The 25587-nt window shown below is 40.0% G+C and overlaps 1 protein-coding gene and 1 long non-coding RNA gene across 7 annotated transcripts in view; one reads left to right on the top strand and one right to left on the bottom strand.

The window, feature by feature from the left end:
* LOC143282841 (uncharacterized) overlaps positions 1 to 19566 on the top strand; it is a 146847-nt gene extending 127281 nt beyond the window's left edge. For 5 of the 6 annotated variants that reach the window (XM_076588673.1, XM_076588691.1, XM_076588708.1 and 2 more), the window contains 11 exons: positions 316 to 405; positions 1062 to 1106; positions 1628 to 1660; positions 2529 to 2564; positions 3126 to 3161; positions 3822 to 3866; positions 6080 to 6142; positions 9200 to 9286; positions 13698 to 13751; positions 18029 to 18143; positions 19210 to 19566. In XM_076588673.1, the coding sequence (XP_076444788.1) occupies positions 316 to 405; positions 1062 to 1106; positions 1628 to 1660; positions 2529 to 2564; positions 3126 to 3161; positions 3822 to 3866; positions 6080 to 6142; positions 9200 to 9286; positions 13698 to 13751; positions 18029 to 18136 (597 nt within the window). In that variant the 3' untranslated portion in view covers positions 18137 to 18143; positions 19210 to 19566. The remainder of the gene's footprint in view (positions 1 to 315; positions 406 to 1061; positions 1107 to 1627; positions 1661 to 2528; positions 2565 to 3125; positions 3162 to 3821; positions 3867 to 6079; positions 6143 to 9199; positions 9287 to 13697; positions 13752 to 18028; positions 18144 to 19209) is intronic. The other variant, XM_076588699.1, reaches the window with a different exon arrangement.
* Positions 19567 to 19670: 104 nt separating this feature from the next.
* On the bottom strand, positions 19671 to 21318 carry LOC143282866 (uncharacterized). Its single transcript, XR_013055322.1, has 2 exons — positions 20231 to 21318; positions 19671 to 20180 (listed from the first exon to the last, which is right to left on the bottom strand). It is a non-coding gene; the product is annotated as an uncharacterized LOC143282866 (long non-coding RNA).
* Between the last annotated feature and the right edge of the window lie 4269 nt (positions 21319 to 25587).

The raw sequence follows: 25587 nt of genomic DNA, 5'->3' as shown, positions 1-25587 counted from the left end.
CAATTAAAAGAAAAATCACATCAAAATCAGCTTTCTTTTCTGAAGGATTTTTTTCATCATTTTATACTGAAAATCTTATCTCGGTAAATAATTTATGAAGATTTACTGACATTGCCAAACGGTTAACGGTTTCAGTCGTTCTTGAACTTCATTTTGCATGTACATCTTTCATGCATGATTTTCTCTCAAATTTCTGGCATGAAGACTGAAGACTGAATGATGCAACAAGAGATGGAAGCGTTTTAGATAAGGTGTGGATGGCGAAACTGGTTGTGAGATGAGGTGTTTACTGGCGCTTGTCGGATCACTGTGTAGGGCGTCCCTGGTCTCAAGGGAGACAAAGGAGAAACAGGACCGGCAGGGTTACCAGGCATGATCGGACCCCCAGGCCTTCCTGGCCCCCCTGTGAGTTCTCTGTCTGCATCAGACTGTCAGGCATCCACTTGTGACCTGTTCAGTTTTAGTCCTGTTTGGTTTGTGCTATCGCTACCATAATTTAGAATGGCGTTGATTTCAGTTCCCTCATGGTGATTTTTACCCTTTTTTCTGTCAAAATTGACAGTGTCACGGAGCCAGAAGTCAGTGCCTCAAAACTTAATTAGAGTAACTGTTGTGTTGTCCAGAACGTATATTAAGAAACTTTCATAAAATGAAAACCGGTAATGTCGGTCTTAAACTGAATATAAAGCATAAATAGTTTGCTATTGAACTTTAAAGGCAGGCACACACGCGCCATATATATAATATATAATTATTTTATGGTTGGAGCTGGAATGGGATAGTCGAAATCAAGATCTTGTTGAGTGGTGTTTTGTGGGATTGAACGAAGTTATCTCTACCTTGTAAAGATTCTGATGCTTTTGCCAGTGAAGGAGAAAAACTGTCAGTTGGGCACACCTCCAGGACAGAGTAACAAGTTTCGTTGCTATATTTGCTTGTCTGTGTTCGGTGTCATTGAAGGGTTGTTGCTGATAGTCAGATGTCAGCTTGTTTAGTTGTTGTGAGCTTATGTGTTGCATGTCCAGGAACTAATGCTTACTGTTTTGTTTGTGTGTTGCTAGGGAGAGCCAGGCGTGGTAGAGGGAGGAGGCGGCAGTGGTGAAGGGGTAAGAGGATTTCCATCTTTCCTTAGTTCTTGATCGACAGTGGTCAGTCTTGTCTCATTTATGTTTCCAACATTGTTCTCAGTTGCTCTTTCGGTGGACATGTCAATGTCCTTTTTCTGTTTTTTTTGTCAGGACATTATACATGGTGGTTGATGTTCTATTGCTACCAGACTGGTGGTTTAAGGATAGTCTTAATTAGGATCAGTTGATAATCTTATCAACACTTGTTTCAGCATTGTGGGTGTACACAAATAATAGACTGTCAGGCATAACCTGAAAACAGTGTGCACCACAAAATGTATAATTAATTCCAAGAAAATTAAATAGAACCAGTAAGGTTTCTGGCAAAACGGCAGTGACTGCAGATATTTTCCTACATTGAATACTGAGGTTGTTGTCATTGGTTGGTTCATAAGTCTGATTGATTCTGAAAAAAAAACCCTACCTGCATGTTTGGCATGCAGGGGTGAGGGCATGATGTCAGAAGGGTGTCGGGTGAACAGTTCCCTGTTTTTTTTCAGCTTCCCGGGCCCCCAGGTCCTCCTGGACCGATGGTGAGTTAGTGGTGTCTGCACAGGACTTTGGTTATCTAAAGGTTGGGTCAGTTGTTTGCGCTGGACTAGTTGTATCACCTGAGAGAATAGAAAAAGGAATAACTTGTAAGGCAAAAACAATGATAATGATAATAAGGGCATGTGTTAAACACACACACACACACACACACACACACACACACACACACACACACACACACACACACACACCAAAAAAACAAAACAAAAACAAAAACAAAAAAACACCTAAATATATGGAAATCAGCATTCAGAGATTAGCTCTATCAGTTTCTGTGTCTGTGACGGTGTCTGTCTTTCTGTCTGTCTGTCTCTCTCTCACTCTTTCTCTCTCGCAATTTTTTTTCTGTGGATGTAGTATCATGTGTTTGTGGGATATTTGAAACTGTGGATGTTTGAAATTGTGGATATCTTATATGTTTTGGAAAAGGCTTTATTTGTAAGCTGTCCGACAACCTTTTCCGGCAGTTTTATTACAAGAGATTTGGTAAAGGTCTTCAAGCATTTTTTTCCCCCAAGCATTTTGTTTTCGTAATTTCCTAGTCCATCATTTCAGTATATCATGTCAATAACAAAAAACAAACAGATAGTTTCCTCACCTTATGTTATGTCTGCCATCCATTGGAAGAAAACTTGTGCTTGGGGTCGTCAGTTGGTTATCTCTTCATCTTCATATCTTGTTCTGAATTGACAGTTTGAACACTTTTGTTCTTTGGTAGTCTTGAAAATTCAGTATCTTATGGAAATGAGAAATTGGAATGGGAAGGAAATATCAGGGCTCTTTTATGGTTAACGTTACACACTGAGAACATGTATCTGAATGCTGGTTTTCTATTGGTTTGCTTATCAGGGACCCATGGGATTACAAGGACCCCCGGGTATTAAGGTACTGTTGGTGTTGTGAAGTCTTTCCTCATCAGTGCACTTGGGTAAATAAGAAAATTGCAGACTATGCAGTCTCATTTTAATCATACAGGTTTCTGGCTCTTAATATGTAAATGTTTTCTGAGCCAGTTGTTTGATTGCTTTTCCTGAAAATTATGATAAATTTAGCCTATCCAAGTTAGTGTCCTTACTGTTTTTATTTGGTTGGTTGGGATTTTTTAGGGGAGGGGGAGAGGGTGGGGTGGGGGGGGAGATTAAAAGAAACTTTTTAACAGGTATGTTCATAAAATATTAAAAGCAAACATATTGTCCATTATTTTCAACTGCAACTGGTATCTTTTAATTATAATCATTTCCAGTACACACTTTCATGAATTTGAATCTTCTGAAATTCTAAGAAGAGTATAGTAAGAGCAGTAACTTACTTCAGAAAATCAGTTATTAGCATTCTCAATTTTCTCCAGAGAAACCCAAAACAAAGTTCTTTCTCTCATATATTAGATAAGAATTAGTTTTCTTGTTTGGCAGTGTTGCATTACCAAGTGGTGATTGGTACTTGCAGGGTGATCGAGGACCTGTGGGCTTAAAAGGGGACATTGTAAGTGTTCTGTGTGAACTTCCTGTCCATATTTGTGAAAAAGAGTGGATGTTCAGTAATTTTGTGCATGATTTCCAGACATGGAATTTAAAGATACCATTAAAAAAGATTTCATCTGTGTTTTATATATATATATTGTAATGGTAAATGTTAATGAATGTTTATAGATGGATTAAGCACATCTCATGAACATTTTGAAGGAATTAAAACCAAGTATCACTATAATTTTAAAGATAAAACAGGGACAGACTGAGACCATAATCTCGGATTAAAGAACTGAGGTAATTCTCTTCATTCCTCACTGTGTGATGTGTGCCCATGCATACTGTACTCATGATGCTCCAACCCTCATTCTCTCACATCACTTTTTTCAGCCCTGTCATTTCCTTCTGTCCGTTATATCCAAGCCCCATGCAGTATCCAAGCCCAATGCACAGGTGTGCACATGCTCATATGCATGTATGCACTCATACACATACACATGCATGCACATTTTTTTCTGCTTCCTACTTGATGTTTGAACTGTGTAACTCACATCAGTGACAGTGTCAGTGTATGTTTGTGACCGTGCTTTTTGGATGTCGTTAGATAACAGCGTTGCCAATGTGTCACGCTATAGCTGTGAAGCTGTGCCTTACTGTGCTGTGTTGTTTCTGCCAGGGACAAAAAGGTGAAATGGGTACTCCAGGCTCCATTGGTTTACCAGTAAGTGTATTTCTTGCAATGCATGACCTCCTTCTCTTTCTGCAGGTTGCCTCCCCTGCTAGGAGAGAGACTGTGGTGGTGTCTCCTTTTGCACTTTTTGTAGTGAAATGTTGGTATTGTTGTGATGGAACAAGTGATGTATTGTCTTTGAAGGGGTCCGGTGACATGTAGATTTGTGCTTATCTAACACTTTGAAGTTGTACAGTGCATTTTTTATGCTTACAAATTTTTTTTAAAGTAGTAGTCGACAAATATTCTGAAAATCCAAGGACAGTGTTTTATTTTGTGGATGATATTGAGAGTACCAAGATGACAGCATGTTGTCCGAAATATGTGGAACAGTATAGCTTCCAGCTGTTTTGCAAATTGTTGGTCACCTTCAGCTGTAATTCACATTGCAACAGTATTTCTGCAATTGCACATATAGTGTGCACTTTTATTTGTCTTGCTGGTATCCTTTAAATTTACTAAAACATATATACAATGATGCCCAGTGTACATTCTGCTTAAAAATGGGCATGTTGATTAATATACGTTTTGATTCAATGGGAAATGGTTCACAACAAGATATTTTCAAAACAGAAAGCAGTTGAAGATCAAATTTCAGTTGCTAAATCACAAAATAACTGTGTGTATTTACTGAGTTAGGTTCCTATTAATACCTAAAGAACAGATTTTAGATCCCCCTTCATTTCTACCTCACCGTAGGACAGGAAGGGATGTTCAGCACTTGAAAATTAGATATTGATTTCAAGTTTATTTGATATTTCTATTTCTAGTTCTGCTTTTCATTTTGTACAATTTTATTGTGTCTTGGTGTGTATTGGTCTCTTTCTTTAAGGGTTGTAATTTGCATTTAGTGTGTTGCATTCAAATCAAGCTTTCATTTGTGGATTTTCCTTTCCAGTAGGACTACATGACTATTTGCTTATTTTCCAAAGTATTCCCTCTCCAAACCACTACAACAAGAAAAAGAGTTGCCTACTTCAGATTTTCTGTTATATATTTTTACATAAACAGTTTAACACACAGAACCACAGTTTATTGTGGTTTTATCAGCATCCCTGGGTATTATTTAACCACCAAATTAACATCTCTGGCACCATCATTCTTTGATTATCGACATGTCTGAGAGTAACAGATAGTTTGGCATATGATGACAAATGTTTACAAATACTGGCCAGACAGATTCTTATTAGCTATCTTCAGTCCTTACCTGGCTTTGTTTTCATGTCTGATTAACCGTTCAAATAGAAATGGATTTCCAAATTTGTTTAACATGTAACAAAAACAAAGTGCCTTCAGTATTTTGAAGAAATTGATTTCCAAGTTTGTTTAACAGGCAGCATTAAAAAAAAAAAAAAATCCACTTGTATTCCAACAGGGTTTTTTTGTTTGTTTGTTTGTTCTGTATAACAAAATAATAAGTTCTTTTGGTATTGCAGAGCTAAAATGCTGTGTTTGCCTTTCCTAATGACTCATTTGAAACCAGTTATTTATTTGTCTATGTGTAGTGTTTCAGTAAATGACCTTCAGCTGTTCTTTCCTGAAAAAAACAACACAGATTGGGAAACGCATGTTTTCATTGTCAACAGTAGTTTTTGAATTGGATTCATATATATATATATATATGCCAGGGTGTTTCACACTCATTTTTGAATCAAACAATTTTTAGTAAAAATCACAAATTTTTAATTTGAATTTATGCTCATATACAAATTCAGTTTTGTGTTTTTTTGTTGGTTTTTTGTTTTGTTTGTTTGTTGGTTGGTTGGTTTTAGCAGGTGTCACTGCACCATGAAAAGAAAAGAAGGGGGGAAAAGGAAGAAGGGGGAATTGAGCAGTTGATAGTATATTTGTCAGGCACAGAGTACTGTGCATGCTTATAAGCAAGAATGACAAATTCAACAACTGTTTATTGACAGATTTCAGTTGTGATCCACACATCCACCATAACAGCTACAAGAAATGGCATATTTTGAAGGCTGGCTGACTTTTTTTTTTAAGTCCTAATACTGATTCTGCAACTTGTTTATTTCATCGTCAGACTGGCTTCTCCTGCAGGTTTCAGTAAGAATGTTCATTATGTACTGATTAGAATCACCCGTTGTCGTCCCATTATCCCTTTACTTTCCTGGTCCTATTGGTTGTCTCATAGCATTAGATTGCACTTTTTCATCCCGTTGCCATAACTGTAACCCCACCTTGTGTAGGGTTCAATTGGCCCCAGTGGTGCAGAAGGCCAGAAAGGAAGCAGGGGCGATGTAGGCCCTGTGGTGAGTTACAGGTTTAAACCCCCTGCCAGTCTCCTGCCATCAGCATTGCATGCTAACTAGGTAGTCTCCCCTTGTAGCTCTTCACTGTGGACATGCATGACATTTTGTAGGCAGGTAGGCAGTTGTGTGACAACAAAGTTTATTTTCTTTACTTTTTGCTGTAGAAAATCTCTTAATTAATCAGTTTCTCATGTGTCACAGAAGCAGCGCATGACTGATAATAGAAGTTTACTTTTTATCATTATTTTGTTCCTGTATTTTTCTTCTTTTTCCTGTATTTTTATGTTCATTTTCTCTGTTGAATGAATCTTTGATTGTAACCTACCTAGTCTACATTTGCAAAAATGAAAGGCATATGATGACAAATGTTTACAAATTTAAGAAATACAATGACAGATATACAGAGTACTAACAGAATTAACAAGAAATATTGACAAAGGGAACTCTCTTTCATCATCACATCTGCAACTGATGAAAGAATAAATAGATATGGACTCGCTTTTGTTTACACAAGTGAGTCAAAAAGTAAATCTTCAGCACTCTTCAGTCTTAATCATTTCCACATAAAAAGCTGTAACAATTAAAAATACAGTCATTGACATCCAGACTTGCAGGTTTTTTGTGAATCAGTTTCGTTAATTTCAGAACATTTTATTCATAACATGCAAACTGCTTTTTTCAGCCTGTACTATGCATGTCAGTCCAATTTGAACAGCAGCATTGTATCCAAATACATTTCATCTCTCTCTTTCTCTCTCTCTCTCTCTCTCTCTCTCTCTCTCTCTCTCTCTCTCTCTCTCTCTGTCTGTCTCTCTCTCTCTTGTTCACATGACTTGCTTACATTCTTATACTGTATTTCTAAAACTTTTTCGGCACTACTTGTACTTTAATCATCTCAAACATAAGAATTCTGTCAAATGGTTTAATTATTATTATGCACTTTTCAGATATAAACCTCTCTCTGTCTTCATCACTGCAAGTCCAGTTGTTGTTTTTTTATTCATGTTATTATGTTTAAAGTCCAGTTAAGCATTATAATTCATGGACTCTTCATTGGCATCTTCACAAGGTTTCCTGGCAGTTGAACTGTTAATGCTTTATATTTGTTAAGCCTGCCCCATGAACCAGGCTCAAAAACCTTTGATTTCTTCTTTGTGAATTTCTTCGTACAGGGAATCTGGTCTGTGAGAATTGTGTCTCAGTAGGGTTGCCAAGACTGGAGTGTGCTCCCCTGAGAATGTCTATTTTTGTGTTTGATTAACAGACTTGTACTAAATTAATGACACTTTGTTCTCTCTTGGTTATCTGACAGCATGTATCTTTTGTTTTGATGTTGATATTATTCTTTATTTGCTGCACCCAGGCTGCCTTCCTGTCTGTTGACTGCATCAACACCAATTTATTTTCTTCTGTTTTCTAATTGTGTCAGTTTTTGTCTGCTTTGGTTCTCAGTAATTGATGTGGATGATTTCTTTTTATTTTATCTTAATTTTTATTTTAGTTTACCAGATGGCTTCTGCTGAACATGTGTCAAATACTTCTATGCTTGCTAAATGCTCAACTTTTTTCTGTTTGTTCATGTGTCTGTTTAGTTCATCAGTTTGTTTTATGTGCTGAATAAAAGCAAAATGTTTGAAATGGTCTTCATTTCTTTCAACCTAGATTTTACTGATGTTGGTTATTTTAAGAAGACCAAGACTTGGAAAATGTGTGCAGGGGGAAATATGAAAAAAAAAAAAGATGCTTTGTTTTATGTTCTTTCTTTTCTTTTCTTTTTCTTCATCTAATATTTTTGATGGTCAGATGTCTTGTGAATTCCTCAGTGACAAGGGAAGGACATAAATCTTTCCATCAGTCCTGAAAACTTCATACAGAATCATGCACTAATCCAGAATGCTTTTCATTTTAATCTTACGAAGTAAGCTGGAATTGGGAAGGACAAAACTCATCCCTTCAAGTTAGTTCCTCGAGCCTTTTTTTTTATTTTTTATTTTTTATTTTTTTTAAAACTAATTCTATCAAATGCGCTTAATCGGTGGAATGACTAACACATTCCTTTCATTGTTTCATTAAAGTTATTCAGTAAATCTAAATAAAACTCTTTTTTTAATGTTTGGAAAAAAATTTTTTTACTTCCTTCTGTTACTGTTGTTTGCTTTATTCTTTGCTTTTGATGTTGAATCATTGATCATGTAACTCTGCAATATAGGACAGTGTAACTGAACTCTTCTGTATTGCCACGCAGCCTTCGTCTTCTTCTGTTTCTTTTTGTATTCATCTGCAACTTTCAGAGTGAATGTGCACAGTATGAAACAAGTAAACTTTAACTCAAGCAATACACACATGCATACACACACATGCACTTGTGCACACACACACATTCACATACTTGTTCACATGCACATAATCATCTGCTCAAGATTACTTTAATACACACACACACACACTTGCCTGCATGTATGCACATGTGCAACTACATGCACATATGCATCCGTGCATGCATGCAAATACACACAAAAAATATTGTGCACATATATTGAATTACACACAGAGATTAGATTAATAGCATTTTGTCACCATTTATCCCTGTTCTTTTTGGTTCAGGAAATAGCCATTTTTCTTCAAATGAATGTGCACACACAAGCACCTCACACCCCCAACCCCCACCTCCCATTTTTCATCATGTATACATGCATACTGACCACATGAACTTCTGAACGCATGCACACATCACACACACATGCATGCACATGCACACACACACACACATGCAAACTAACTCGTACACACAAACACACACATTTGTACTTATGCATACACACATTGACATTGTCTAGTATGCATATTTATATTTCCTTACACACAGGTATTGTTAAATATAATGAAGCAGATCTTTATTTACTTAATCAGATGTGTATTACTTTTATACGGTTTAACGAGGAAAACAAAACAGATCATTACAGTTTCTTTTTTCTGAAAAGTAATGAAATTGATATTGATGTGCTGAAAGCCTGTTGTGGACATGGTGTACTAAGTGTTTGATGATGTCCCTGACAGGGACCTCCCGGTCCCGCCGGACCAGTCACCTCAGTGGATGGACCTTGCAAGTGTGCAAAGGGAGACAAGGGCGACCGAGGAAGACCGGTATGAGAACCAGATAGCAAACTGTAGGGCTTGTTTTCAAAGCAAACTTCAGAGCTTGTACATAGAAGTTGCATTTCAGGTTCTGACTGATACTGTGCATGTAGGCTTTTATATGTGTCTTTTTTGTTTGTTGTTTTGTCATGTTGTGATTTTACATGACACAAAGAAGAAGGGGTGGGAGAAAAGGAGAAGGAATTACAATCTACGGAAATTTTGGAAAAAGTCACATTGGTCAAAAAGAATGGGGAAAATTGAGAAATGCAGAACATGATATGATATGTAGATCTGCACATGCACACAGATACACACCTCAACACATACACACGAGGATGCACATGCACACACACACATGCACACATGCATGCATGCACACACAGAGACACATGCGCACGCGCGAACACACACACACACACACACACGCGCGCGCACGCGCACACGCACACACACATGTGGACTGATGAAAAATTAGGTATCCAGAAAAAGACCAAGATAAAACAAAAAGAAATGTTGTTCTGACAGTCTGATATCTGTGTTTTAAAATATATTTTGCCAGGTACTGGGTTTGAACACACACATTTGTAGTAATTGGTTGGGTTTTTTGTTGTTGTTTTTTACATGATCAGTCTTGTGGCCTCGGAGCTTCCACAAAAACCAAAATAGCATACAGGTCTTTGTCGTACTTTCATTTTTTTTTCCTTAGCTTGTTAATAGTTAGAATGATTAATAAGTAGCTAGAATCGCCTATCAAGGTTTTCATACTGTTACCACCTGATACGTAACTGGAAGACAAAACCCTCATGATCATCAACTGACACAGATAGCCACTGCATTGTTAAGTCAGAAGAGTTAGGCAGGAAGTAGGCAAATGTATATTGAGAGAATTCATCCTCCCACAAAAGAAGGAAAATTCTTATCCTGCAGAATGTATACGATTGTTAGGGCTTTGGCATGTGCCTTTCAATTCTTTTTTTTTTTTCTGGAGAAGGAGATGGTCCAAGTCCTCTTCAGTTTGCAGTTCAAGGCATGGATGACCACCATTGAATAGATTCTGGTTCTTGTAAAAATAACCTTTGTGAATGGAATTACATACTGTTCTGAATGTTCTCCCCCTCCCCCTTTTTTTATATTTTTATTGTTCTTTGCTATTGTTTTATTCATACAATTAGGTAGGTATCCTGACATTGTACATGTAATGTTTTGTATCTTATGTACCTGTCCTGTTTGGGGAAAAATACATCTTTTAAAAAAAAAAGTTGATCCGTTCGGTTTTGAGAGTTGAAGGTTGCCATGTGTTGCATAATAGAGGTCCTTTGACTGATACTGTATAGGGCATTGGACATCCTGGACCACAGGGTCCGCCAGGCCCGGAGGTGAGATGTTTGAACCTTGTTCCTGTGCTCACAGTGCAGGCTGCAGACTTAACACAATGAGTGACAGTAACGTTAGCACAATTTACTAATATTGTTCTGGAACTTTTTTTTCTCCCCATGATGTCTTTCTTTCTTGTGACTTTATTGTGCAAGAACAGAACTCTTTTCTTTATTGTGCAAGAACAGAACTCGTTTCTTTCTTGTGACTTTATTGTGCAAGAACAGAACTCTTTTCTTTCTTGTGACTTTATTGTGCAAGAACAGAACTCTTTTCTTTCTTGTGACTTTATTGTGCAAGAACAGAACTCTTTTCTTTCTTGTGACTTTATTGTGCAAGAACTCGCCAGTGTTATGGGTTGATTGAGATTTGGGTCTAAACTGTTCTCTTCAGTTTGCCTTTAATCCAACATAGTAGTGGTGGAGTTGACTGTATATGTTATTATTGTTGCTTTTTTTTTTTCTTCTTTTACCTTGTGAGTAAATCTAATTTTCCACATATAATTCTCCATCCCCATCGCTCTTTATCTCTCAGTCTCTCTCTCTCTCTCTCTCTCTCTCTCACACACACACACACACACACACACACACACACACACACACACACAATGTTGGTGACTGAATGGCATTAGTCATTTACTAGCACACTTATATCGTTCTCTCTTTTTTTTTCTTCTTTTTTTTTAAGCAATCATTTTTGTTGTCTCATGAGTTTTTTGTTTCTGTAGAGATAATAAATCTAATGCACTTTTGAAACCATTGTATGCTGCATGTTATCACACTTGTGTGATCAGAGAAAAAACAAAGATGGACTTGGTCACTGCCACATGTAAAAGGGTCTGTCAGAATATTTGACAAGAAGTGTTGATGCATGTGGTTCAGAAACAGACAGTGAAACACCATCTTGCTGATCAATCCCATGGATGAAATTACTAAACGCATTTGTGCTGTTATCTCATGTCATTGGTGATCCCAAGAGGAGATCCCAAATGAGACAGTAAAGTGACAGGGTGTCAGATAAAAAGGCTTTGAACATTCAGTTCATTTATGAAATAATGCAGGGGTGCTTGACACAAGTTCAGGAGGCAAGACATAAGAATCGTGGCCATTAAAACAAGATTCCTGGAGAAACAGTCAAGAGAGCCTAGAAAGTGTGTCAGCAGTAATATTCAATACAAAGTTCCCCCAGGTAATCAGTGGAAACAACCACCTGTAGCTCCATCACACACTGACACTGTGCAAGATGTGGAACAGTGAGTGAGCACACAGGACACAGTACACACATTTAAGGAAGGATTTCTCATGGATGTGAAAACTCAGCCATGTAAACTCTAAAAGATAAGAATGGATTTCCTTGCTCTTGGAATGGCAGGACCAGAAACAAATTTTTCTTTTCCATGTGACAGACTTAATAAGCTGCATGCACTTTTTCAAATTACATTTGTTTTTATCGGTGTTATTATTTTTTTTCCGAAGAGAGTCCTCTTCCCTTCTGCATGCATCTTTCATAATTCATCTTTGGGTTTGTCAGTAAACTTTAAACTACCTTAATTGTTTTCAGCTAAATAAAGTAACATTTTCACATTCCTTTTATTTTTCTCCACCCCCATCTCTTTTTTCTTCTTTTGTCTTCTGGTCCTTCCTTCCCATACTGATCTTCATATATGCATTGTAATCAAATTTTGTCTGCAGCTGTGTCCTGTTTTACTCAGTGTTATTGATTTGCACACTTGCATCTTTAAATGCAGCTTTGTTATTTGTCATGGAGAGTACAATGTCATAATTTTGGTTGATGAATACTATGTGAATGTTGGTTTTTTGTTGTTGTTGTTGTTGAAAGGCCTCAGAATTTGGGGCTTTTTATGTTGGATGATGATGATGATGACAATGTTGCTATGAAGGTCTGTTAGGTGTAGGACTACATGACAATGCTGTACTGTACGCTTCCTTTCATGATGATATCCCAGTGTTAACCAGGCCCGAGAGACACAGCCATTTGCAGTGTTGGTCAGGAAATTTGAGCTGCTCATCCAAAGACACATCCGTGAAGTGGATGATACTCAGCTGTACAGCCCCAGTCTTCCCATTTAAGCCCATAGCACACTAAACTCTGATACCATGTGAACTTGATGAAGATGAGTGAATGAATAGGCAGAATCATTTTTATCTATGCAGGTCTTGAATACTCTTGCACAACTAATAATTTTTATTCATGAACCTTTGGATTAAAAGTCACATCAGTAATACTGGTTACAACAAGAAGTTTTTGGAGTGTCCACAAAAAAACCCCAGAAACTTTTATTTTAAGAAAAACATTTTCTTGCATTCTAAATTACTTGTGCTTTAATTAATTTTGGAATTCAACAGATGGATCATACTTCTGCTCAGTCTTTCACAAAGGATAATGATAGCATGAAGACTTGGGTAACAGAAGTGCATATAAAGTTTGTATAAATCTTTTTCAAAGTTTAAATCTGCATTCTTCAATGTTTGTAAAGGAAAAGTTGGGGAATGATTGGTGTACAATGTTCTGTTAGGTTGAAATCAATACAGTAACATGTGGAAGACAAACTAGTCTGGTGACAAACCTACACAGATACCGGTGATTTACACACTGGTACATGAAGTATTTTCTGCACAGAATCCGATAATAAAACAAAACAACAACAACAGATAAATAAAAACACACATAGAAAAGCCTGTTATTGTTTCGCCATACCTAATGCTAGCCGACTGTTAAAAAAATTCCTGCCACAGGGTAAGATTCCCCCCACCCCACCCCACTCTCTCCCTCTCTCTCTCAAGCACACACACACACACACATACATGTGCTTTCATGGACAAACATACATGTATGCTCACACTTAAACCCAGAAGTGCTTTGCCAATAGATGCATTACAATAACCACACAAGCAATATATGATGCAATGCACATGCATATAGACATAGTAAACAACACGATAAAGGGAATTATTTCTGCACATCTCATTGCATTAATTATCCTTATGTTCTGTGATGATGGAGTGAAGTATTCTTTGCCCAGGGCAAGAGAGGAAGACGAGGCAAACGCGGCCATAAGGGAGCTAAAGGAGACCAGGTAGGTCAACTTATACTGTACTTCTTGACTGCTTCTGCACAGGTAGGGCCCGTATGTCCTTCAGCACTGCTTATAGTCATTTGTGTGCTTTCTTTTGCCACTCTATGTTTGTATGTGTGCTTTTATTTGTTGATTTTTGTGTTTGTTTTTGTACTTTTAGTGCATATGCCTACATTTTGTACATTTGCAGAGCCTGCCATACTTTTTTCCAAATATTTTCATTCTTTATTTTTATTTTGTATGTAGAAAACAGGATTTAAAGAATGGGGGAGTAAAATTTTTTAAGAAAATAAAATGTTTCCAATCATCTGAAAGCCAGTTGAATTTCTGATGGTCAGTTGCAGCAACTGACTGCATCTGCATGGAAGAAGATTATACGCTTAACTCTAATAGCCAATCATACATCTTGTGAACGTGACTCTCAAGTGGCATGTTAGTATCCATACAACTGTGCATAAAATGTGGTGGTAAGAGTAGATGCAGCAACTATTGATCTTGTAAATTGGACAAGGATTTTACTAAGTGTTGTAATACTGAAAAAGAATATGTATGACTACAGTCACATCATTATTGTAAATTTGCTGAATCAGTTTTGTTAATTGTGTTTTGTGTACCTGTTGGTTCTATACTTCTTTTTTTCCCCCTACATTGTAAATTTTCCATTGTTTCCAGCTTTGTTTTTATCTATTTTTCTGTTTTGCTTTCTGTTTCACAATATGTCAAAAACCTTTTTCTTCATCAATCAATACGGCTTGTCGTCTGTGAAAATAAATACAAGCTTGTATATTCCATCATCCTGTAACAGAAATTAATCACTGCTTTCTTGTATAGCTGTAGACAGAAATTACAACTGCTGTTATGTAACCATGGTTCCATGGCTCTTAACTGCTTTCTGCTTGCAATAATCAGTGATTTGTATTCATTACTCTGCTTAAAATGTACAAGCAATTTACGCATCCTTAATCAGATTCATGCTTTTAAGGTAAGCACCAAGACAGGCACCATTTATGCTCAGTGTATGTTTTTGTAGCTAAATTGAATGGAAAAGTATTGTGTCACAGCTGTGGTACAAGTTTTTGTTTATTTCAGATGTTTACCATATTCTAAAATGGCTTTTAGAATGCGTTTTTGGTCTGATCCTGTGTGTAGTTATTTTTAAAACTAGAATGGATTTAACCAATGAATTTCTTTTTCCCCATATAACAAGAATTTCTTGGAAGAAAATTTGGAGCATGACAAGGAATAAAAAATTAAACTATTCTTCTAAAAAAAAAATGCACTGTGAAGAATTTATACTGTGTGTATGTAGTTACCTAATGTCTCTTGTAATATATGTCATGTTTGTTGAATATTACCAGTAAATAAAAATCAGCCACAGCATTTGTGGCCCAGTCAAAAGTGAAGATAATCTCTGGGCTGTGTTTAACAACAAAAAAGTGAGAAAACAGGTCATTAATCAGATATATAATCTCTCTCATTTTCTTTCACTGTACACCTTAGTATCTGTCAAACATCTTTTCTTCAGCTTATGTCTAATAATGGAACATTCCTGCTTGCTTATTCTGAAAAGGTATTCAAATACTAACATGAAAAATTATTGTTGCTTCAGCAGAAATGGTGCTATGAAAGCCTGTATTAACACATATAGTACACACACCCCAGTCAGAGCTGCCATCATGCCTGGTTGGCTCATGCCTGTGACTGGGGTCTCCTCTAGTCAGGAAGGAAAGTTTTGGACAAGAAAAGCTTTCTTCACAGAATGGCTGGTAGCAATGCCTTGGGTCATACTGAGTGATCAAGAAAGACTCACAGCTTTGTGCAGTGCTGTGTGTTGGGAAAGGAGGCTTGTTGCTGGTGTTGGTGTGAAGCTTTAGGAGAGGAGCACTAACAGTTGTGTGGCGGTTGGCTGCTGTCCCCACAGGGCAGTCCTGGCCTGGATGCTCCCTGTCCCCTAGGGCACGATGGCCTGCCCCTCCCTGGCTGTGGCTGGGTCCTGCCAGAGCAGGTAATGCTTTTGGCTTGCTGCGCTTGTCTCTGCATGCCTTGCATCGCTGGCTGAGCCTGGCTGCCCCTTTTTGGTGTCTGTGGCCTGCAGGGATGCTGCCAGTTGATTAAACTTGTCCCATTGATATTGTTTAGTGTACCCAGGCTTTGTGAACAGAGCAAAGGGTGAATGTCTTGACTTCAGTGTTGCATCAGTTTCTTGGTTTGCATTTTGGTACATTAAGCAATAACTTGATGAGGACTGTTGCATGTATGACAGTATTAGTAGCTGTCTTTCCTTACTGAAAATGAAGTTTGACTAGTGTGGTTGTGGACTGCCTCCTGGTTTTTGCCCAGTGGTGAGTGGACAAGCAGTTCTTTTCAGGGAAAATCAGACCAGAAAGAATAATGCACTGTCTGTTCAAAGTAGTGCATGAGCAAAAACAAAAGAAAAAACCCAAAACAACAAAAAAGTAGTGCATGAGCAGATTACTGATATTATTTGTGCATGTTCTCATTCGTTTGATTACCTGGCCTGGAAAACACTTGCTGCAATGGAAGACACAATAGAGTGAACATTTGTGTTCAGTCAGTCTCCTGAGAACATGATTCAGAATAGTGTAATGGCTATTTACCATGGAATAATACAGGACATTCAAGATCCAACAATACTTCATTGATAGAACTTTTGATTACATCATTAAGAGTGGGAAGGGGAACTTTTCCATTGCATTATAGATGGTGGATAAGGGAACTTTTTATCACATTATAAATGGTGGATGAGGGAACTTCTGATTGCATCACAAAGGGTAGGTAAGGGAACTAATGACTGCATCAAAGGGTGGATTAAGGAACTTATGGCTGCACCATAAAGCCTGGGCAAGGGAACTTTTGATTGCATCATAAATGGTTGGTAAAGGAACTTGTGGTTGCATCATAAAGCCTGGCTAAGGGAACTTTTGATTCCATCATAAATGGTTGGTAAAGGAACTTGTGGTTGCATCATAAAGCCTGGGTAAGGGAACTTTTGATTACATCATAAATGGTTGGTAAAGGAACTTGTGGTTGCATCATAAAGCCTGGGTAAGGGAACTTTTGATTACATCATAAATGGTTGGTAAAGGAGCTTGTGGTTGCATCATAAAGCCTGGCTAAGGGAACTTTTGATTACATCATAAAGCCTTGGCAAGGGAACTTTTGATTACATCATAAAGCCTTGGCAAGGGAACTTTTGATTACATCATAAGTGGTTGGTAAAGGAACTTGTGGTTGCATCATAAAGCCTGGCTAAGGGAACTTTTGATTACATTATAAAGCCTGGGTGAGGGAACTTTTGATTACATCATAAAGCCTGGGTGAGGGAACTTTTGATTACATCATAAAGCCTGGGTGAGGGAACGTTTGATTACATCATAAAGCCTGGGTGAGGGAACTTTTGATTACATCACAAAGGGTAGGTAAAGGAACTCTTGATCACATCGTGTAGATTAGGTAACATCTGTAGAGAGATTAGGGAACACTTTTTGTATCACAAAAGGGTGAGTAAGGAATAGCTCCTGATTGTATTATTTACAGGTGGATAGGTAATAAGTTTTGACTGTATCACCAAAATATGAGTTGATTCTGCATTTTTATTGCATCACAACTGGTGTGTAAAAAAAAAAAAGAAAGCTTTTTATTTTGTTTTTGATGGATGGGTATTAAGTAATAACTCTTGATGTTATTATGACTAATGGGTAAGGAAACTACTCTTGATTGTATCACAAACAGTGGGTTAGTGAACACCTTGATTGTATCACAAACGGTGGGTTAGTGAACACCTTGATTGTATCACAAACGGTGGGTTAGTGAACATCTTGATTGTATCAGGAAAGGGTGACGTAAAGCGACAGGATGAGCAAGGAACAGTGTCTGACAGTGTCATCAACTTGGAATGTGACTCATATGCATTGTATTCTAACTTCTGTAATGCCAAATGAAAATTGATATGTGGGAAAATGGTGCATGTATGAACATTTCTCCTGTCTCAACAGGCATGTGTTTTACACCAGCATTTTTGTCCAGTGTTTCCATGTGGTTTTTTCCTCTGTGCTCTTGCTCTCAATCCACATGTGAATAACAATTTGCACAACCAACAGTTGTCCCCCCCCAGGCCCCCCCCCCCAAAAAAAAGAAAATCACAAAAAATGACACTTGAGAGTGATTGTCACCCTACCATTTATTAGCCCTCCCGTTGGTTCCCCAATACCCCAGTGGATTTTGCATGCCGCCAATTGTTGCCTTGTGTGCCCCAGGGGATGCCCGGGTTGGATGTACCATGTCCTTTAGACGCAGACGGCTTCCCCATACCCGGATGTGGGCGGGACAATAAAGTGACTGCCTCTCGAGGTCGCTACCCATAAAGTGGAGGTAGGTAAGGTAATACATAATATCAGCATACTCAGGAATGAAGAACCACAAAGCAGTTTGCTAGTCATGGTAAGTCACCGTTAGTGATACAATCAAGAGTATTAAGTTGAGCATAATGTTTTGTAAGTTTTCATTTTTTTGTGTTTTGTTTTGTTTTATAAAGAAGTCTTAGATTTCTTTTGTTTTCCACCTGGTTTCTTTCCAGTTGAATAATGTTTACATGTGTACTTGTGTGAGGTTTATATGTGCAGAACCTTTGACAAGTTTGACAAGATATTCTCTTCTGATTTAAGTACAGCATTGAGCGGCATGAAATTCACTTTTTTTTGTTTACAAGACAATTGGGTTTCAAATGGTGTTTGGAAACTGGTTTTTAGTTCAGCATACAGAAAGAAAACCTTTCTTTACATAATATTTTGTGATGTTCTATGCAAGAGCATGTATCATGGGATATGTGCATCATTAGTGTTGCTGTACAGATGCATTTCTTACACACACACACACACACATACATCATGAGATATGTGCAACATTAGTGTTGTTGTATAGATGCATTTCTTACACACACACACACACACACACACACACACACGTACAAAGAAACATAACTTCCAGTAAGCAAGTACACCACATGAATTTCCACTCAAATATCACAGTTTTGTGGTTGCTTGCATACGTCCTTTATTTGTGTTTATCTTTCACTGTGTAAACATTTCTCGCAGCTCCCTGAGACTTGGGTTTATGTTGTCCCTTGAAATAAAAAGTACTTCCATCAGCAATAATCTTTCACATCAACAAAATGGGAAATATTGTTCATACTAGTGATACATCTTATCAAGATGTCAGATTTGAATTGTTATTGATGTCAGTAATAGAAAGATAATATTCACACACATCAATTTTATCAGATGCAACATTCAAAACGCTATTGTTCTGTTTGGTGTTAACCTGGAATGTAATTACAGGCAAGCATGTGTGTCTGAGTGGATGTTTCAGAGGGAATTTTAGATTTCTGAAACAGGTAAATTGAAGCTTTATGTTACACATCTTTGTTGTTTGTTTTCAGAGGTGAAGACGGATATGCGTATCAAGCTGTAAATATCTTGTTGGCCATGACTGGACTGGGTACATTTCTTCATCACATTTGTCATCAGGATCATCACTGTCATCTACAAGGACCGTCATGCCACTATCTTCATCATTCTCATCTATATTTACGACAGAGAAAGATAATTGCTTTGTATGAATGTGTGTAATAAGAATAGGAGAGTGTGTTTAAACTAAATTGAGTCCATGATTGCTCATGTTCTGTTTCAAAATACACAAGTTTGTTTTTGCTGTTTCTCATATGTCCCCAACCCCACCAATCCCACAATGTTTTCATTAAAAAAAAAAAAAAAGAAAAAAAAAAAAGAAGAAGAAAGCACCTGAAAAAAAAGAAAAAAAAGAGGAAGGTTCTACAAATTAGCATTTGGTACCTTCAATCTGTGTATACTGGAAATACGTATATATGCATTTTCTTTCTTCAATTTTACTTTTTTTTTTTCCCCTTTGCTGATGGGAATTCAAGCAGCAGACAGTAGTTATCTTTATATGTGTGTGTGTGTGTGTTTTACATTGTTTTGCAACTCAAATACTTTATGATTAGAAAAAGAACTATCCATTTTTACTCTTGGTAATATATCATTTAAGCTTATGTTTTATTTTGCAATGACTGTAATCTGGGTTTGAGTAAACAGCATTTTTTGTTTTTGTTTTTACAAATCAGTGACTAAGAAAGAAGGATATAGAGAGCTGTGATTTACATGACTGAATTTTCAAACAATTGAGAAAAGATGAAAAACCTGATGGCCTTTGATTAAATGGTTAAACTGATTGTTACGCCTGTGAATGCAATACAATGTTGACATCATTTGTGTCAAAAACTGCTGTGGCATAATTGTCTCCCTTAACCATATTGGCACAAGCATTAGGAGCTGCTCCTTGAGCCAGTTAGCATCATGGTGGAGAAGGACTGTTTGAACCATATGGTCCCACCTTGTCGGTTAGCATCATGGTGGAGGACTGTTTGAACCATATGGTCCCACCCTGTCAGTTAGCATCATGGTGGAGAAGGACTGAACCATATGGTCCCACCCTGTCAGTTAGCATCATGGTGGAGAAGGACTGTTTGAACCATATGGTCCCACCCTGTCAGTTAGCATCATGGTGGAGAAGGACTGAACCATATGGTCCCACCCTGTCAGTTAGCATCATGGTGGAGAAGGACTGAACCATATAGTCCCACCCTGTCAGTTAGCATCATGGTGGAGAAGGACTGAACCATATGGTCCCACCTTGTCGGTTAGCATCATGGTGGAGAAGGACTGAACCATATAGTCCCACCCTGTCAGTTAGCATCATGGTGGAGAAGGACTGAACCATATAGTCCCACCCTGTCAGTTAGCATCATGGTGGAGAAGGACTGAACCATATGGTCCCACCTTGTCGGTTAGCATCATGGTGGAGAAGGACTGAACCATATGGTCCCACCCTGTCAGTTAGCATCATGGTGGAGAAGGACTGTTTGAACCATATGGTCCCACCCTGTCAGTTAGCATCATGGTGGAGAAGGACTGAACCATATGGTCCCACCCTGTCAGTTAGCATCATGGTGGAGAAGGACTGAACCATATAGTCCCACCCTGTCAGTTAGCATCATGGTGGAGAAGGACTGAACCATATGGTCCCACCTTGTCGGTTAGCATCATGGTGGAGAAGGACTGAACCATATAGTCCCACCCTGTCAGTTAGCATCATGGTGGAGAAGGACTGAACCATATAGTCCCACCCTGTCAGTTAGCATCATGGTGGAGAAGGACTGAACCATATGGTCCCACCTTGTCGGTTAGCATCATGGTGGAGAAGGACTGAACCATATAGTCCCACCCTGTCAGTTAGCATCATGGTGGAGAAGGACTGAACCATATAGTCCCACCCTGTCAGTTAGCATCATGGTGGAGAAGGACTGAACCATATGGTCCCACCTTGTCGGTTAGCATCATGGTGGAGAAGGACTGAACCATATGGTCCCACCCTGTCAGTTAGCATCATGGTGGAGAAGGACTGTTTGAACCATATGGTCCCACCCTGTCAGTTAGCATCATGGTGGAGAAGGACTGAACCATATGGTCCCACCCTGTCAGTAGCATCATGGTGGAGAAGGACTGAACCATATAGTCCCACCCTGTCAGTTAGCATCATGGTGGAGAAGGACTGAACCATATGGTCCCACCTTGTCGGTTAGCATCATGGTGGAGAAGGACTGAACCATATAGTCCCACCCTGTCAGTTAGCATCATGGTGGAGAAGGACTGAACCATATAGTCCCACCCTGTCAGTTAGCATCATGGTGGAGAAGGACTGAACCATATAGTCCCACCCTGTCAGTTAGCATCATGGTGGAGAAGGACTGAACCATATGGTCCCACCTTGTCGGTTAGCATCATGGTGGAGAAGGACTGAACCATATAGTCCCACCCTGTCAGTTAGCATCATGGTGGAGAAGGACTGAACCATATGGTCCCACCTTGTCGGTTAGCATCATGGTGGAGAAGGACTGAACCATATAGTCCCACCCTGTCAGTTAGCATCATGGTGGAGAAGGACTGAACCATATAGTCCCACCCTGTCAGTTAGCATCATGGTGGAGAAGGACTGAACCATATGGTCCCACCTTGTCGGTTAGCATCATGGTGGAGAAGGACTGAACCATATGGTCCCACCCTGTCAGTTAGCATCATGGTGGAGAAGGACTGTTTGAACCATATGGTCCCACCCTGTCAGTTAGCATCATGGTGGAGAAGGACTGAACCATATGGTCCCACCCTGTCAGTTAGCATCATGGTGGAGAAGGACTGAACCATATAGTCCCACCCTGTCAGTTAGCATCATGGTGGAGAAGGACTGAACCATATGGTCCCACCTTGTCGGTTAGCATCATGGTGGAGAAGGACTGAACCATATAGTCCCACCCTGTCAGTTAGCATCATGGTGGAGAAGGACTGAACCATATAGTCCCACCCTGTCAGTTAGCATCATGGTGGAGAAGGACTGAACCATATGGTCCCACCTTGTCGGTTAGCATCATGGTGGAGAAGGACTGAACCATATAGTCCCACCCTGTCAGTTAGCATCATGGTGGAGAAGGACTGAACCATATAGTCCCACCCTGTCAGTTAGCATCATGGTGGAGAAGGACTGAACCATATGGTCCCACCTTGTCGGTTAGCATCATGGTGGAGAAGGACTGAACCATATGGTCCCACCCTGTCAGTTAGCATCATGGTGGAGAAGGACTGTTTGAACCATATGGTCCCACCCTGTCAGTTAGCATCATGGTGGAGAAGGACTGAACCATATGGTCCCACCCTGTCAGTTAGCATCATGGTGGAGAAGGACTGAACCATATAGTCCCACCCTGTCAGTTAGCATCATGGTGGAGAAGGACTGAACCATATGGTCCCACCTTGTCGGTTAGCATCATGGTGGAGAAGGACTGAACCATATAGTCCCACCCTGTCAGTTAGCATCATGGTGGAGAAGGACTGAACCATATAGTCCCACCCTGTCAGTTAGCATCATGGTGGAGAAGGACTGAACCATATAGTCCCACCCTGTCAGTTAGCATCATGGTGGAGAAGGACTGAACCATATGGTCCCACCTTGTCGGTTAGCATCATGGTGGAGAAGGACTGAACCATATAGTCCCACCCTGTCAGTTAGCATCATGGTGGAGAAGGACTGAACCATATGGTCCCACCTTGTCGGTTAGCATCATGGTGGAGAAGGACTGAACCATATAGTCCCACCCTGTCAGTTAGCATCATGGTGGAGAAGGACTGAACCATATAGTCCCACCCTGTCAGTTAGCATCATGGTGGAGAAGGACTGAACCATATGGTCCCACCTTGTCGGTTAGCATCATGGTGGAGAAGGACTGAACCATATGGTCCCACCCTGTCAGTTAGCATCATGGTGGAGAAGGACTGTTTGAACCATATGGTCCCACCCTGTCAGTTAGCATCATGGTGGAGAAGGACTGAACCATATGGTCCCACCCTGTCAGTTAGCATCATGGTGGAGAAGGACTGAACCATATAGTCCCACCCTGTCAGTTAGCATCATGGTGGAGAAGGACTGAACCATATGGTCCCACCTTGTCGGTTAGCATCATGGTGGAGAAGGACTGAACCATATAGTCCCACCCTGTCAGTTAGCATCATGGTGGAGAAGGACTGAACCATATAGTCCCACCCTGTCAGTTAGCATCATGGTGGAGAAGGACTGAACCATATGGTCCCACCTTGTCGGTTAGCATCATGGTGGAGAAGGACTGAACCATATAGTCCCACCCTGTCAGTTAGCATCATGGTGGAGAAGGACTGAACCATATAGTCCCACCCTGTCAGTTAGCACCATGGTGGAGAAGGACTGAACCATATGGTCCCACCCTGTCAGTTAGCATCATGGTGGAGAAGGACTGTTTGAACCATATGGTCCCACCCTGTCAGTTAGCATCATGGTGGAGAAGGACTGAACCATATGGTCCCACCCTGTCAGTTAGCATCATGGTGGAGAAGGACTGAACCATATAGTCCCACCCTGTCAGTTAGCATCATGGTGGAGAAGGACTGAACCATATGGTCCCACCTTGTCGGTTAGCATCATGGTGGAGAAGGACTGAACCATATAGTCCCACCCTGTCAGTTAGCATCATGGTGGAGAAGGACTGAACCATATAGTCCCACCCTGTCAGTTAGCATCATGGTGGAGAAGGACTGAACCATATAGTCCCACCCTGTCAGTTAGCATCATGGTGGAGAAGGACTGAACCATATGGTCCCACCTTGTCGGTTAGCATCATGGTGGAGAAGGACTGAACCATATAGTCCCACCCTGTCAGTTAGCATCATGGTGGAGAAGGACTGAACCATATGGTCCCACCTTGTCGGTTAGCATCATGGTGGAGAAGGACTGAACCATATGGTCCCACCCTGTCAGTTAGCATCATGGTGGAGAAGGACTGAACCATATGGTCCCACCCTGTCAGTTAGCATCATGGTGGAGAAGGACTGAACCATATAGTCCCACCCTGTCAGTTAGCATCATGGTGGAGAAGGACTGAACCATATGGTCCCACCTTGTCGGTTAGCATCATGGTGGAGGACTGTTTGAACCATATGGTCCCACCCTGTCAGTTAGCATCATGGTGGAGAAGGACTGTTTGAACCATATGGTCCCACCCTGTCAGTTAGCATCATGGTGGAGAAGGCCTGTTTGAACCATATGGTCCCACCCTGTCAGTTAGCATCATGGTGGAGAAGGACTGTTTGAACCATATGGTCCCACCCTGTTGGTTAGCATCATGGTGAAGGACTGTTTGAACCATATGGTCCCACCCTGTCAGTTAGCATCATGGTGGAGAAGGACCTAACCATATGGTCCCACCCTGTTGGTTAGCATCATGGTGGAGAAGGACTGAACCATATGGTCCCACCCTGTTGGTTAGCATCATGGTGAAGGACTGTTTGAACCATATGGTCCCACCCTGTTGGTTAGCATCATGGTGGAAAAGGACTGTTTGAACCATATGGTCCCACCCTGTTGGTTAGCATCACGGTGGAGAAGGACTGTTTGAACCATATGGTCCCACCCTGTCAGTTAGCATCATGGTGGAAAAGGACTGTTTGAACCATATGGTCCCACCCTGTCAGTTAGCATCATGGTGGAAAAGGACTGTTTGAACCATATGGTCCCACCCTGTCAGTTAGCATCATGGTGGAGAAGGACTGAACCATATGGTCCCACCCTGTCAGTTAGCATCATGGTGGAGAAGGACTGAACCATATGGTCCCACCCTGTTGGTTAGCATCATGGTGGAGAAGGACTGTTTGAACCATATGGTCCCACCCTGTTGGTTAGCATCATGGTGGAGAAGGACTGTTTGAACCATATGGTCCCACCCTGTCAGTTAGCATCATGGTGGAAAAGGACTGTTTGAACCATATGGTCCCACCCTGTTGGTTAGCATCACGGTGGAGAAGGACTGTTTGAACCATATGGTCCCACCCTGTCAGTTAGCATCATGGTGGAGAAGGCCTGTTTGAACCATATGGTCCCACCCTGTCAGTTAGCATCATGGTGGAGAAGGACTGAACCATATGGTCCCACCCTGTCAGTTAGCATCATGGTGGAGAAGGACTGTTTGAACCATATGGTCCCACCCTGTCAGTTAGCAACATGGTGGAGAAGGACTGAACCATATGGTCCCACCCTGTCAGTTCGCATCATGGTGGAGAAGGCCTGTTTGAACCATATGGTCCCACCCTGTCAGTTAGCATCATGGTGGAGAAGGACTGAACCATATGGTCCCACCCTGTCAGTTAGCATCATGGTGGAAAAG

This window comes from Babylonia areolata, chromosome 1 (genome assembly GCF_041734735.1).
Source record: "Babylonia areolata isolate BAREFJ2019XMU chromosome 1, ASM4173473v1, whole genome shotgun sequence".
NCBI lineage: Eukaryota > Metazoa > Mollusca > Gastropoda > Neogastropoda > Buccinidae > Babylonia > Babylonia areolata.
Note: the sequence above shows the minus strand (reverse complement) of the source record. Positions and strands in the feature narration are given on the sequence as shown.